The sequence below is a fragment of the Haliotis rufescens genome, unplaced genomic scaffold (genome assembly GCF_023055435.1).
Source record: "Haliotis rufescens isolate VD_foot unplaced genomic scaffold, xgHalRufe1.0.p SCAF_16, whole genome shotgun sequence".
NCBI classification, from domain to species: domain Eukaryota; kingdom Metazoa; phylum Mollusca; class Gastropoda; order Lepetellida; family Haliotidae; genus Haliotis; species Haliotis rufescens.
The window spans coordinates 29,507,179-29,524,278 of NW_025963846.1; the positions used below are offsets into that span (position 1 = coordinate 29,507,179).

General features: G+C 44.4%; 1 protein-coding gene across 4 annotated transcripts in view; it reads right to left on the reverse strand.

The window, feature by feature from the left end:
- Positions 1-17,100, reverse strand: part of LOC124152934 (histone deacetylase 6-like) — a 341,819-nt gene that overhangs the window by 300,629 nt on the left and 24,090 nt on the right. For 3 of the 4 annotated variants that reach the window (XM_048397095.1, XM_048397097.1, XM_048397098.1), the window contains 9 exons: positions 16,870-16,935; positions 11,250-11,309; positions 9,229-9,318; positions 8,390-8,496; positions 7,697-7,822; positions 7,254-7,327; positions 5,626-5,704; positions 4,620-4,673; positions 2,048-2,135 (listed from right to left, as the gene is read on the reverse strand). In XM_048397095.1, the coding sequence (XP_048253052.1) occupies positions 2,048-2,135; positions 4,620-4,673; positions 5,626-5,704; positions 7,254-7,327; positions 7,697-7,822; positions 8,390-8,496; positions 9,229-9,318; positions 11,250-11,309; positions 16,870-16,935 (744 nt within the window). Of the gene's footprint in view, positions 1-2,047; positions 2,136-4,619; positions 4,674-5,625; positions 5,705-7,253; positions 7,328-7,696; positions 7,823-8,389; positions 8,497-9,228; positions 9,319-11,015; positions 11,076-11,249; positions 11,310-16,869; positions 16,936-17,100 lie in introns of all 4 variants that reach the window. The other variant, XM_048397096.1, reaches the window with a different exon arrangement.

Consider the following 17,100-nt stretch of genomic DNA (forward strand, 5'->3'; position numbering starts at 1 on the left):
TTTCGAAGTTCCTGGAGTGTGTGGAACACGTGGTTGACGTCGAAGGCGTTGATCCATCTCATCCCACATGTGCTCGATTGGTGAGAGATCAGGGGAGCGAGCCGGGCAGGGGATCACATTCACGTTGTTTCGTTGAAGAGAGTCCTGAACAAGTCGAGCAATATTTGGCCGGGCGTTGTCATGTTGAAAGGTAATGCCTGGGCCATGATGACGCAAAAACGGTAGAACAACAGGGCCGATGATCTCGTGCGGTAGCGCTGTCCATTGAGATTTCCCTCTACCACTATCAAACGGATCCTCTGTCTTCCTGTAATCCCACCCCATACCATAACGCTGCCGCCTCTGAACCGATCTTCTTCCATGACACAATGATTGATGTAACGTCCACCTCGACGTCGGTACACTGGAATCCATCCATTGCTGTGGCTGAGGTGCAAAACAAGACCCGTCAGTGAATATAACTTGTCTCCACTGCATGGCCGTCCAGCGTAGACGCTGTCTGCACCACTGTAGACGTGCTTGATGGTGGTTTCCTGTCAAATTGGGTCTTCTGGCGACAATCCCTGCAAATCTGAGGCGACAACGTACAGTTTGTGAAGATATTCGTCAAAGGCCACTGTTGCTGGCTGGAATCGATTTTTGTAGGTGTGTTGTTCGAATCCAGTTGTCTTGTCGATTATTGGATACGCGTGGCCTGCCCCCCTGAGGATGGTCTCTGACTGCATTCGTCTGTTGCCAACGTTGCCATAAACACCAAATGGTGTTTCTGTAGACATTAAATTGTCTTGCAAAATCATATTGACTCGATCCTGCTTCAAGCAAACCAATGGCTCGCAGACGCTCATTTTCAGACAGGCGTGGCTTTCGTAATGTTGAATAATTGCGTAATTTTGTTGTTTTTCTGAGTGGTTGTTGTCAGCACGATGCTAAACAATGCATATGGAATCCCGTTAATGCACATATTTTTATACCCATTCTTAGGTAGTGAAATGCTTTGGGCATGCATAGAGGTAAACTTTTGCATGGAATGCATGCTTTTCTGTAGCAGTTGCGTTTTTGTGACTTGATTCCATACATGTACTACAATATTGAAAACCAAACTTTACTTGTTTGAAAAATACACTAAAATATTGGTGTCACAGGAACTTTTGTTGTTGAGTATATGTTTGAATAAAAATATAACTTCATGCAGTAAACGTCAGTGTGTGCATGACCAGATTGTTTTACACGTGTATCTAAATACATTTTGCCAGGGCTAAGGTCAACATTTTCCAAATCGGACAGTTTGTACCTATCTCTAAATATCTACAACTGGTACCCCGGTAGGGTCGGGTAATAGGGTGGTGGGCACCCGGGTAGTAAATTTGGACTTGTCCCAGCCCCAGTGACTGGTAATTTTTAGAGTTGCCAGTCCACCAGGACTGACAGTTTCCAAAGCCAGCGGGAACACTGAACTTTGTTACAAACTGTGGTGTCCTGTTGGTTTGTTTGCTTGTTTGTTGTTTGTTTGTTGTTTAACGCCGCACTCAGCAATATTCCAGCTATATGACGGCGGTCTGTAAATAATCGAGTCTGGACAAGACAGTCCAGTGATTAATATCATGAGCATTGATCCACGCAATTGGGATCGATGACATGGATCAACCAAGTCAGCGAGTCTGACCACCCGATCCCGTTTCTCTCCTTTTACGACAAGCATAGTCGCCTTTTACGGCAAGTATGGGTTGCTGAAGACCTATTCTACCCTGGACTCTTCACGAGTCAAGTCTGTAAATAATTGGGTCTGGACCAGACCATCCAGTGACTGGCATCATGAGCATCGATCCATGCATTTGTGATACGATGACATGCATCAACCAAATCAGCGAGCCTGACCAAATGGGTCCGGGATGCTAGGCTCTGTGACCTAGTTGTTTACACGTCATTATATCCCAGTTGTCAGAATCGATGCTCATGGTGTCAATCACTGGATATCCTGGTACAGATTTGATTATTATACAGCTGGATTATTGCTGGGGACCTCTCCGCTGGACCACACAGCGCCTACCTGGACCTGCAGACACCGGCCATATAGGCCCCACTCTATATGCTGGTTGTAGATCCGAGAAATTCTGTCAGGCCGCTCCGGATGACCTCTACAAAAGTAATAAAAAAGAGTCCTTTAATAAGGGGTCTCACACTCAGTCGAAATATTGATATATTGCTATTGGTAAGCACTTAGAGTCAATAAATCGATTGTTGAATCAGTTTCTGATCAATGGTATTGAATTCAGTTAAGAATATTGATAGTTTTGATTGTATTTACCATAGTTTTACAGTTTCAATAAAATACATGCACTGCTGTTCAAATTTGTTTTTCTTTTGATCATGAGTGGTTGTAAATTTACACATGGTAATGACAGGGTATGAAACTCCCAACATTTTCAGCCAGACCACAGGACTGGCTAGCTGAAATACTTGCCAGCCCTGACCAAAACCTGCCTGCCCACTATAAGCATATGTTTCTCAGGATAATTTAATTAAAACTTTAAATCGAATTCATTGAACATGAAGTAATGCAAGAAAAGAAATAGCAAACACTTTTTAGGTCAGATTTGTATTTAATATCCTAGAATACATCATGTAAATAATGCTTATCATCGGGAAATATTTAGAATATTTTTACATATGAAATATAACCCGACCGTCGGGCAGGGGGATTTGAAAATCTGGCAGCCCGAGTTGAAATCAACCGTCTCGGACGGTCGGGCAGGCAGGTATTTCGAACACTGGTAATGAGAAAGTTTCTTTTTCTTACATTATTAGGGTAAAGAAAAAACAAATCAGTCATATCTCAAACTTTACTTTTTATTTGTTGTTATGGTTATCACATTCAAAGGAAACTTCAGTTCCAAGATTTAATTCAACTCTAAAATCCATCTAAAATGATACACTGAAAACTATCAAAATTTATCGCAATAGTTGCTTACGATATCAATAGTTATCACAATAGTGATTTCCAGACCAATAGTCACCCCTACTTTTAATATTATGACTTTAAACTCTCACATTCTTATACAGTCACACACATAACACCGACAACAACAAAAACAAGGCAAAACGTGAGAAGGACTCACTAATATCCGTGACTTTCATTCCAACACATTTCTAATTTCAAAACATGCAAAAAGGAATATTTTCTTGGAAAATCTACTTATCAAAAGGAAACTTTGCACTGCGCCTCTCCTATCGGTATAGAAACTGTACCCCAACATTGATAAGGATCCATGAAGAAGTTGTCACGTTATAGGTCGCACAAATGTTGAATAAGAAAATTAAAATTAAAACAATAAATAATTAATGTACTATTTCTGAAAATCCAAATATTGAAATCAAACTTCGCACTGCACCTCTCCTATTAGTATAGAAAGTGTTCACCAAGTTTGAACAGAATCCATGCAGTAGTTTCCACAAACAAATGACAGACAGATGGACGCAGTTTCTTGGCATAACTATATACCCCTGCCCCGGACAGGATCACATACACAAGATACTGGGTGACCTACCCCCAACTGCCCCGGACAGGATCACATAGAAAAGATAACGGGTGACCTACCCCTGACTGCCCCGTACAGGATCACATACACAAGATACTGGGGGACCTACCCCCGACTGCCCCGGACAGGATCACATAGAAAAGATAACGGGTGACCTACCCCTGACTGCCCCGTACAGGATCACATACACAAGATACTGGGGGACCAACCCCCGACTGCCCCGTACAGGATCACATACACAAGATACCGGGGGACCTACCCCCGACTGCCTCGTACAGGATCACATACACAAGATACTGGGGGACCTACCCCCAACTGCCCCGTACAGGATCACATACACAAGATACCAGGGGACCTACCCCTGACTACCCCGTACAGGATCACATACACAACAAACCGGGGGACCTACCCCCGACTGCCCCGGACAGGATCAAATACACAAGATACCAGGGGACCTACCCCTGACTGCCCCGTACAGGATCACATACACAAGGTACTGGGGGACCTACCCCCGACTGCCCCGTACAGGATCACATACACAAGATACCGGGGGACCTACCCCCGACTGCCCCGTACAGGATCACATACACAAGGTACTGGGGGACCTACCCCCGACTGCCCCGTACAGGATCACATACACAAGATACTGGAGGACCTACCCCCAACTGCCCCGGACAGGATCACATACACAAGATACTGGGTGACCTACCCCCGACTGCCCCGTACAGGATCACATACACAAGATACTGGAGGACCTACCCCCAACTGCCCCGGACAGGATCACATACACAAGATACTGGAGGACCTACCCCCAACTGCCCCGGACAGGATCACATACACAAGATACTGGGGGACCTACACCCGACTGCCCCGTACAGGATCACATACACAAGATACCAGGGGACCTACCCCCGACTGCCCCGTACAGGATCACATACACAAGATACTGGAGGACCTACCCCCAACTGCCCCGTACAGGATCACATACACAAGATACTGGGTGACCTACCCCCGACTGCCCCGGACAGGATCACATACACAAGATGCATCAGGTTCGTCCTGATACTGGGTACATATACTTACTTGAAACTCATATTTTTGTGAGCTCTCATATCAGCGTCGAACACCATGCAGGTTCTGTCAACAAACACACAAGAACAATTAGGGCAGTCTGTGACCAAACATTGTGAGTCTACTCACCTGACTTCAACATTTTCAATAACGTTAGTAATAACATCCTCATCAGTATCACCCTATTAAAGATATCCTTCCAGCAGAACTATGCCTAATTTTAACGTAACATTGATGGTCCCCATGTGTGCATAAATTGATGGTCCCCCTGTGTGTATAATCGATGGTCCCCTGTGTGTATAATCGATGGTCCCCTGTGTGTATAATCGATGGTCCCCTGTGTGTATAATCGATGGTCCCCCTGTGTGTATAATCGATGGTCCCCTGTGTGTATAATCGATGGTCCCCTGTGTGTATAATCGATGGTCCCCTGTGTGTATAATCAATGGGCCCCCTGTGTGTATAATCAATGGTCCCCTGTGTGTATAATCAATGGTCCCCTGTGTGTATAATCGATGGTCCCCTGTGTGTATAATCGATGGTCCCCTGTGTGTATAATCAATGGTCCCCCTGTGTGTATAATCGATGGTCCCCTGTGTGTATAATCGATGGTCCCCATGTGTGCATAATTGATGGTACCCATGTGTGTATAATCAATGGTCCCCATGTGTATAATCAATGGTCCCCATGTGTGTATAATCAATGGTCCCCATGTGTATAATCAATGGTCCACATGTGTATAATCAATGGTCCCCGTGTGTATAATCAATGGTCCCCATGTGTGTGTATTCAATGGTCCCCACGTATGTATAATCAATGGTCCCCATGTGTATAATCAATGGTACCCATGTGTGTATAATCAATGGTCCCCATGTGTGTATAATCAATGGTCCCCATGTGTGTATAATCGATGGTCCCCATGTGTGTATAATCGATGGTCCCCATGTGTGTATAATCAATGGTCCCCATGCGTATATAATCAATGGTCCCCATCCATAAATCAGCAAACATTACCAACCTGTGTGGTGCAAACGTCAGGGATGTTTCTGCTATTAATGCATCTATCCTCTTATCTAGAGCAGCTGTGTCCTCGTCAGCTGAAAGTGAGGGACCAGTTATAGCAAACAATCAACCAATGTCTGACCAATCAGTATCACAACCCTACACATAAACACTCGCCTGTCATAATGCCAGATTCACAGTACCCAACATACAGCATACCAAACACAGCACTCATGGATCATGCCGCTGTACGGGCACAATCATAGAGACAGTATTAGATCAATCTCATTAACATCAGACCTTAGTTCTCGCTACCGCTAAACAAAGATCTGAGGACATCCCATTAGGGGTCACGTCAGAACTACCTTTCATCCGACCAATGAGAGCGTCACTTACCAGATCATGAAAGTGACAGTCGGAATGTGATTTCTAATCATCCAACCTCGAAAACTTTAACATGGGGTATTCTGAACGATAGTTACAGGTTAACGACTGAATCCATACAATCTAGACCATCTATTAGCCTCGCCAGAATGTTCTTTTGTTCAGGTTTCAAATTTGTAATCGAGAATTTGTCAAAATATGTTGCGAAGCGTAGTCGCCAATTTGAAATTAGTGCCGTTAAGCACGAGAAAGCTGCCTTCTGATTGGTCATTCTATTGGTCGGTCAAAGTTCGCGCAAGGTCAGTCTGACGTGACCCGTAATGGGATGTCCTCATGATCTTTGTTTAGCGGTAGCGAGAACTAAGGTCTGATTTTAATGAGAATGGTATTAGATCAGCTGTCATGTCAAACTTTTTCAGTCTATTGTAATAACTGAAGGTCACTATGTGTATCTTGAAGCAACTGTCTGTGAGCTGTGAATGTCAAATAATGCCTGTCGGCTGCCCTCAATCCATCTTCCCGAGGTAAGAGAGTTAACTGACTATGAAAGTTCCAGTTCCCACCCTTGCCGAACTAGGCTGGAATTCCTTGGCTAGATCGTAGCACCACCAGTGGCTATTACGAGTTATGTCCCTTCTATGCCTCTCCTATGGACTAATCAGATTCCACCTCTCGTGCATTTGCATTTGCTTCAAACAAAATGGCAGCACCCAATCAAGACGATCTGATCGATAATCTAGACCTATGTTGTGATAAAACAAGTCTTACATCGCGAAGTGAATCAAATCAAGTGAGCACCTTGATTAAAAACATGAAAAAAATTGGAAAATACGAGTTGGCAGTGCACATGCTTTGCAAATCCTGCAATCGACCAAAACCTGCATGACAGTTTACGAACCGGATTTCGATTTCCTTGCACGATTTTGATTGGACTATGCATAGACTCATTAGTCCAGCCAAAATGTAACTCAGTTATACCAGCCCAGTTCGGTAAGGGTGGAAACTGGACTTTTATAGTCAGTTAATTCCCTTGCCTCAAGAAGATGCCCTCAATCCTGGGTTTATTACATCACTTATAGTTATTGGTACGTCTTAGACATTGTTCAGAGTTCAAATAGTCGTGTCTCATACACAAGTTATTGCATCATACAATTCTGAAATACTGAAGACAACATGTCAGAAGGAACTATATATCAATATCAATGTATTGCACAGCCACATGAAGAAAGAGGTTGAATGTGAAGCAATTAATGTCCTTACAAAGTACAGGATAGGCGTCGTCGTTCTTGTAAGTGTGTGGCCGATTCTCCTCAGTTATAAACTCCACACCTGGTCTGTAGACAGAAACAAACTTATTTTCTGATCAAACATATAATTCTGAAATTCTGTAGTTTCAAGTTTGAAGATTTATCATATTAAATTTATTATATATCATGTTAGAGACGTTCAAAACAGTATTTCTCAGTTTAGCCTGGTGTGCTGCCTAATATTGGAAGTAAGAAAGTGATCCAAGTTTTCGACGTTTTCTACTTTTTAAGTGGGACATCAGTCAGGCTGAACATTGCATTATTGACGTTTGGATGATGACTAATCATTATTGAATTATTGTTCCAGTATTGTATTCCAGTATTCCAGTATTCCAGTATTCCAGTATTCCAGTATTCAAGTATAACACATGCAGTCCACCCTACCGTCAGACTTACCTTGGTGGCAAAGTGTTGACATCATCAAAGGGACATAACTCTCCCACTTCTAGACTCTTCTGATAGCGGAAACAGCTCCAGTAAGGATGAAGAACTTTGATCACGTTCAAAATTGTCTCTGTGACGCTGTTGTAGAATGAAGAAATAATTACGGTCATAACGTTACCTTCTTCAGAGATTTACATCAGTGAGTGAGTGAGTATGGTTTTATGCCGCTTTTAGCAATATTCCAGCACGGCGGGGACCACCAGAAATAGGCTTTACACGATGTACCCATGTGAGGAATCAAACATTCACTTCCTTAAATAGGCTTTACACGATGTACCCATGTGAGGAATCAAACATTCACTTCCTTAAATAGGCTTTACACGATGTACCCATGTGAGGAATCAAACATTCACTTCCTTAAATAGGCTTTACACGATGTACCCATGTGAGGAATCAAACATTCACTTCCTTAAATAGGCTTTACACGATGTACCCATGTGAGGAATCAAACATTCACTTCCTTAAATAGGCTTTACACGATGTACCCATGTGAGGAATCAATCATTCACTTCCTTAAATATGATTACGGCAAAACGTTTTCAACATCACATACATATTGCCAAGCGTTAGAAATGACTGAGTAAATGGCATAATGACAAAACATCACAAATTTCACATCAAAGTGACGGACTGACTTCGACGTACCTGTCTGATGGCTCCTGCAGCGGAGGTAGAAGAGGACAGGGGTCATTCAGAAGTGACCTCAAGGTCAGCGCACATCCCTCTGACAGAGACTTGATGCAGTATCCTCCCTGAGGATGTAAACTGGGTGTTTATGATATGTATGACATTAGTATACATGCCTGCAATCAAGAGGCTCAACTTAGTACTATCTTAGAAGTGACTAGGTGAAGGACGTTTTTATAATTTCTACAGTACTATCTCTGTGAGACAGACATGACGTCATCCGGGACTATGATGACGTCACCTGGACTGTGATGACGTCAAGATACAATGGATGACGTCATCATACAATACATGATGACACATACTTCTATGATAACTGAACTCGCCTGGTCAGCAGAATGTGGATAAAAACTAAACCGAAGTCGTTCCTATAAATATTGATCAAACTTAATATTTAAATAATAGGCATTTCCAGGCTTCAAATTCAAATTAATCACCTTGTTTAACCAATCAAATTGCAGTAGATTGCTACAATTAATTTTACATTGATTTGTACAAAACATAATCTGAGCTCGCATACATTCAAAATGGAGGTCTTAAATCAAATTGGCTGGGGATGCAAATTGACCTGACTTGTTTGTTTCTTTGTTTGTTTGTTGTTTAACGCCGCACTCAGCAATACAGCGGTCTGTAAATAATCGAGTCTGGACGTGACAATCCTGTGATTGACATCATGAGCTTCGATCCACGCAGTTGGGATACGATGACATGCATGAACCAAGTCAGCAAGCCTGACCACCTGATCCCGTTAGTCGCCTCTTATGACAAGCATAGTCACCTTTTAACTCGTTACTCACCTCTAGCACGACACACACACGACCTTGACCCAGCGACCCGAGCATGTGAATGAAATGAGCGTAGGCCGACGGGGACACCTCCATCTCCCCCTGAAATGAACAACGCTTTTTACAGGCTAGAAACAACAATACATTTTCATTGAAACAGAAAATATCTTTATAACTAAAACCAATTCAGATGTGTTTGTCTGTTACTAAATGCCACACTATACTTTGTTACACAGTGGTGTTTGCTTGGTAATATGATCTCCGTTATCTGTCTTAAAGATCCACCATCCCAAGGCCCCTCTGCATAAGGACCAGCACTGAGTCTGTTAATGGAGTGTCATTTTGTAACTTGGAACTCCACAATCTCTGCTCAGATCCAAGCACATTCTGACCACTGGAGGATATAGCACACCATATTCCAGCAAACTTCCTGCTATCTGACAGTGGCCGGTATATTTGTTTGTTTGTTTGTTTGTTGTTTTACGCCGCACTCAGCAATATTCCAGCTATATGACGGCGGTCTGTAAATAACCGAGTCTGGACCAGACATCATAAGCATCGATCCACACAATTGGAACCGATGACATGCATCAGCCAAGTCAGCGAGCCTGACCACCCGATCCCATTAGTCTCCTTTTACGACAAGCATAGTCGCCTTTTACGGCAAGCATGGGTTGCTGTAGACCTATTCTACCCCGGATCTTCACGGGTCAGCCGGTAAATAATCAAGTCTAGGTCAGACAATCCTGTGATATATATATAAGGAGCAATGTTCCAAGTCATTCAATACGCCTATTACAGAGTCTGACCCAACCTATCAACATAGTTGCCATCTTGCATCAGAGTGAGTGAGTATGGTTTTACACCTCTTTTAGCAATATTCCAGCAACATCACGGCGGGTGACACCAGAAATGGGCTTCACAGATTGTACCCATGTCGGGAATCGAACCCGGGTCTTCGGACAGCTATATGACTGGAAAATATTCAAATCTGGACCAGACAATCCAGTGATTGACATCATGAGCATCAATCCACGCAATTGGGATCGATGACATGTATCAACCAAGTCAGCGAGCCTGACCACCCGATCCCGTTAGTCGCCTTTTACGACAAGCATAATCGCCTTTTACGGCAAGTATGGGTTGCTGAAGACCTATTGTACCCCGGATCTTCACGGGTCCAGCATGTGTACGATTCACCCTAATTGTATTATGTCTGTTACAATCATACACAATTTAAGGCATTAAAAAAACCTGGTAAACATCAATAGCCTGCATCACTTAATAACTAAAACAAAGTTCACTCACTCACTCGCCCGCCAACCCGCCTGCCTGCCATCCCAGTCAGTGTAATAAGCCAGTGTAATAAGCCAGTATAATAAGCCAGTATGGTTGCTGTACGATCGTAGCTATGTACTGCTTCACTTTCACAATGTGACATGTACTGGTCACCGATACAAAACTACCAATCATTTCTTGATTACGTTCTAACAGAATTATAATCTTGCACCACCAGCCTTCACAATATCTGTCACTGGGGAATTGAGGAATATCATAGAAAGTCTTACACAACCTTGTTCCTGAACAATTGTTCTCAAACCACATATCTATAAGGACACCAAATATTTTGCTTTTATATAAAAAGTCCAGTTTCCTGCTTCAGCTAGTATTTTGAGACAGCGGCAGCGACGGTAGACCCAGCCCCTTTATGTTGCCAGGTTCATCATTTCTGAGGCTTTCAGTAAAACCGGAGCAGTACGTAGCTACACCGTCGCAGCTAAGAGTATGCTTAGCATTACCTTCTGGTCCCCTAAAGCTGCATCAAATCCATTAGATACTACAACCAACTGAGGTCGGAACTGAGCAAAGAGAAATCAGAGTGTGAGTTGGATCATACAGTGAAACCTGCGAATACCAGACCCTGGAGTTACTGGAACCTGGGGATTGAGAGATGCAGAACAAGTTGGTTCTCCAGGGTCTGGTGTTTGCAGGTTCCCTGTATCATGTAACTAAGCAGTATATATCACAGGTACCTCTGGACATCCCAGCGCCGCATCGTAACCGCTGGAAACCAGAACGAGCTGGGGTCTGTACTGAAAAGGTGATGTATGTACTGTAAAACGTGAAATTAATGCGTCTCCAAAAGAATGTGACCGCTGGCCCCTAGCCAAAAATGCGACTCAATATGAATGCGACACCCCCTCCTCTCAAGCATCAGTGGAATTATATCTAAACAAAATGTCCTCTGTCAGGTTTACAGGAGAATCCTCTCCTTAATCCAACCTTACATTAATCCAATCACACACCAAAAAGCACCGCTTATTAGCGCTGAGTAGAGTACTTCAGCTAAAACAATACATGTACGCTGGCTCGTGTTGGCCTTTGATGCAGTCGCAAAGAGCAAAGACACCGTGTTGGGTGGCGTCTGTCTGGACTTGCAGGTGTGATCAGTGATGACATGAGTGAGTAGAACGCTTGTCTTGACCCCAGCAGTGACAATTCACAGGATGTAATTAGTGTTTGAATGACATAAATTCAGTGCAAAAAATAGAAGCCGGGCCTCTAATAGACGCTGGGTCGATCAGTTGATACAATTAATGATCCCTTTTTCCATTTCGTGACGATTCTGGATATTCGTTGTCATAGTGAAATGGGGGTATTAATAGAAGCCGGGCCTCCAATAGACATCGGGCCTCTAACTGACGCTGGGTCAAAGGCTTGTCCGAAATAAATAGAAGCCCGGGCATCTTATAGAGGAAATATGGTATGTACCCAACTCTTGAGCCCAACAGCAGGTACCCGGGTAGGGTCGGGTAATAGGGGATCGAGTACCCAGGTCATAAATTTGGACTCATCCCAGCCCTAGTACTGATGTTTTCAGAGGCTAGTGAGTGTGAGAATGATCTGAACTGTTAGATTACATCATTTTTGGATCGTTTATTGTTTAACACTGTACACAGCATTATTCCAGAAGTAAAATATATGACAGCGGATGAAATAATCGACCCTGGACCAGACAATCCAATGACTGATATTATGAGCAATGATCTTCACCGTCGGGGTACGGTGACACACTAAGTCAACCAGCCTGTCCACAATCCATTCTAACCCGAAATTACTTGGGCAACCTGTCAATTTTAGACCAGCATAGGTTACTGGGAACATGGTCCAGCATAGGTTACTAGGAACATGGACCAGCATAGGTTACTGGGAACATGGTCCAGCATAGGTTACTAGGAACATGGACCAGCATAGGTTACTGGGAACATGGACCAGCATAGGTTACTGGGAACACGGACCAGCATAGGTTACTGGGGACATGGACAAGCATAAGTTCCTGGGAACATGGACCAGCATAGGTTACTGGGAACATGAACTAGCATAGGTTACTGGTAACATGGACCAGCATAGGTTACTGGGAACATGGACCAGCATAGGTTACTGGGAACATGGACCAGCATAGGTTACTGGGAACACGGACCAGCATAGGTTACTGGTAACATGGACCAGCATAGGTTACTGGTAACATGGACCAGCAAAGGTTACTGGGAACATGGACCAGCATAGGTTACTGGTAACATGGACCAGCAAAGGTTACTGGGAACATGGACCAGCATAGGTTACTGGGGACATGGACCAGCATAGGTTACTGGGAACATGGACCAGCATAGGTTACTGGGAACATGGACCAGCATAGGTTACTGGAAACATGGACCAGCATAGGTTACTGGAAACATGGACCAGCATAGGTTACTGGGAACATGGACCAGCATAGGTTACTGGGAACACGGACCAGCATAGGTTACTGGGAACATGGACCAGCATAGGTTACTGGGAACATGGACCAGCATAGGTTACTGGGAACATGGACCAGCATAGGTTACTGGTAACATGGACCAGCATAGGTTACTGGGAACATGGACCAGCATAGGTTACTGGGAACATGGACCAGCATAAGTTACTGGGAACATGAAGAATCATAGGTTACTGGTAACATTGACCAACATAGGTAAATGGGAACATGAAGAATCATAGGTTACTCGGAAAATGGACCAACATAGGTTACTGGGAACATGGACCAGCATAGGTTACTGGGGACATGGACCAGCATAGGTTACTGGGAACATGGACCAGCATAGGTTACTGGGAACATGGACCAGCATAGGTTACTGGGAACACTGACCAACATAGGTAAATGGGAACATGAACAATCATAGGTTACTCGGAACAAGGCCAGTGTAGGTTACTGGGAACATGGACCAGCATAGGTTACTGGGAACATGGACCAGCATAGGTTACTGGGAACATGGACCAGCATAGGTTACTGGGAACATGGACCAACATAGGTTACTGGGAACATGGACCAGCATAGGTTACTGGGAACATGGACCAACATATGTTACTGGGAACATGGACCAGCATAGGTTACTGGGAACATGGACCAGCATAGGTTACTGGGAACATGGACCAGCATAGGTTACTGGGGACATGGACCAGCATAGGTTACTGGGGACATGGACCAGCATAGGTTACTGGGAACATGGACCGGCATAGGTTACTGGGAACACTGACAAACATAGGTAAATGGGAACATGAACAATCATAGGTAACTCGGAACATGGACCAACATAGGTTACTGGGAACATGGACCAACATAGGTTACTGGGAACATGGACCAGCATAGGTTACTGGGAACATGGACCAGCATAGGTTACTGGGAACACTGACCAACATAGGTAAATGGGAACATGAACAATCATAGGTTACTGGGAACATGGACCAGCATAGGTTACTGGGAACAAGGCCAGTGTAGGTTACTGGGAACATGGACCAGCATAGGTTACTGGGAACATGGACCAGCATAGGTTACTGGGAACATGGACCAACATAGGTTACTGGGAACATGGACCAGCATAGGTTACTGGGAACATGGACCAGCATAGGTTACTGGGAACATGGACCAGCATAGGTTACTGGGAACATGGACCAGCATAGGTTACTGGGAACATGGACCAACATAGGTTACTGGGAACATGGACCAGCATAGGTTACTGGGAACATGGACCAACATAGGTTACTGGGAACATGGACCAGCATAGGTTACTGGGAACATGGACCAGCATAGGTTACTGGGAACATGGACCAGCATAGGTTACTGGGGACATGGACCAGCATAGGTTACTGGGAACATGGACCAGCATAGGTTACTGGGAACACAGACCAGCATAGGTTACTGGGGACATGGACCAGCATAGGTTACTGGGGACATGGACCAGCATAGGTTACTGGGAACATGGACCGGCATAGGTTACTGGGAACACTGACAAACATAGGTAAATGGGAACATGAACAATCATAGGTAACTCGGAACATGGACCAACATAGGTTACTGGGAACATGGACCAACATAGGTTACTGGGAACATGGACCAGCATAGGTTACTGGGAACATGGACCAGCATAGGTTACTGGGAACACTGACCAACATAGGTAAATGGGAACATGAACAATCATAGGTTACTGGGAACATGGACCAGCATAGGTTACTGGGAACAAGGCCAGTGTAGGTTACTGGGAACATGGACCAGCATAGGTTACTGGGAACATGGACCAGCATAGGTTACTGGGAACATGGACCAACATAGGTTACTGGGAACATGGACCAGCATAGGTTACTGGGAACGTGGACCAGCATAGGTTACTGGGAACACTGACCAACATAGGTTACTGGGAACATGGACCAGCATAGGTTACTGGGAACACGGCCAGCATAGGTTACTGGGAACATGAACCAGCATAGGTTACTGGTAACATGGACCAGCATAGGTTACTGGTAACATGGACCAGCATAGGTTACTGGGAACATGGACCAGCATAGGTTACTGGGAACATGGACCAGCACAGGTTACTGGGAACATGGACAAGCATAGGTTACTGGGAACATAGACCAACATAGGTTACTGGGAACACGGACCAGCATAGGCTACTGGGGACATGGACCAGCATAGGTTACTGGGAACATGGACCAGCATAGGTTACTGGGAACACTGACCAACATAGGTAAATGGGAACATGGACAAGCATAGGTTACTGGGAACACAGACCAGCATAGGTTACTGGGAACATGGACCAACATAGGTTACTGGGAACACAAACCAGCAAAGGTTACTGGGAACATGGACCAGCATAAGTTACTGGGAACACAAACCAGCAAAGGTTACTGGGAACATGGACCAGCATAAGTTACTGGGAACATGGACCAGCATAGGTTACTGGGAACATGGACCAAGATAGGTTACTGGGAACATGGACCAGCATAGGTTACTGGGAACATGGACCAGCATAGGTTACTGGGAACACAAACCAGCAAAGGTTACTGGGAACATGGACCAGCATAAGTTACTGGGAACATGGACCAGCATAGGTTACTGGGAACATGGACCAAGATAGGTTACTGGGAACATGGACCAGCATAGGTTACTGGGACACAGACCAGCATAGTTAATCGGATCATGGACCAGCATAGGTTACTGGGAACATGGACCAGCATAGGTTACTGGGAACAAGGCCAGCATAGGTTACTGGGAACATGGACCAGCATAGGTTACTGGGAACATTGACCAGCATAGGTTACTGGGAACACAGACCAACATAGGTTACTGGGAACATGGACCAGCATAGGTTACTGGGAACACGGACCAGCATAGGCTACTGGGAACACGGACCAGCATAGGTTACTGGGAACATGGACCAGCATAGGTTACTGGGAACGTTGACCAGCATAGGTTACTGGGAACATGGACCAGCATAGGTTACTGGGAACATGGACCAGCATAGGTTACTGGGAACATGGACCAGCATAGGTTACTGGGAACATGGTCCAGCATAGGTTACTGGGAACATGGACCAGCATAGGTTACTGGGAACATTGACCAGCATAGGTTACTTGGAACATGAACAATCATAGGTTACTGGGAACATGGACCAGCATAGGTTACTGGGAACACTGACCAGCATAGGTTACTGGGAACATGGACCAGCATAGGTTACTGGGAACACAGACCAGCATAGGTTACTGGGAACATGGACCAGCATAGGTTACTGGGAACATGGACCAGCATAGGTTACTGGGAACACAGACCAGCATAGGTTACTGGGAACACAGACCAGCATAGGTTACTGGGAACATGGACCAGCATAAGTTACTGGGAACATGGACCAGCATAGGTTACTTGGAACATGGACCAACATAGGTTACTGGGAACATGGACCAGCATAGGCTACTGGGAACACGGACCAGCATAGGCTACTGGGAACCCCAAATCCCTACTGGAGCTGAAGTGTTAAATTATAGAAACATGACAAAAGAGAAAAACATGTTTCTGATTCTGAGGGTAACTCTACCTGAAAGTATTGCCTTTGAATATTTTGCCCCATGTAATGATTAAATTCTTCTGCAGGTTTTGTGACTATTGTTTGTTAATGTTAAAAATGAAAGGCATGACTGATAGGTCTGAGTTTAGTCCTGAAATTCAAACTTGTGGGTCAAGTTATCCATTATTACATACCACTTAGTACCCAAAGAAGTGTCAAGTGTAAGAACCCCTTTTATCTAAAGCACTTGACACTTGAAGTCTACATTTGTCATATTTACCTCATAGGCTACAGGCATTAGGATCTGCTGGAGTACTGCGAAGTAGTCACTGTCTGTCATCCCAATCTGAAACACGCATCAGTACCGTAGAGGACATTCCCCATCTCTACACATTTCACCCTCAGCATCTTGCATCTCTACAGACCATTCCAGAAAATATTATTGTGAAAACCATTTCTTTACATTCAGTAACATAATACAAGCATTACCTTGAGGAGTTGCTGAGACAAC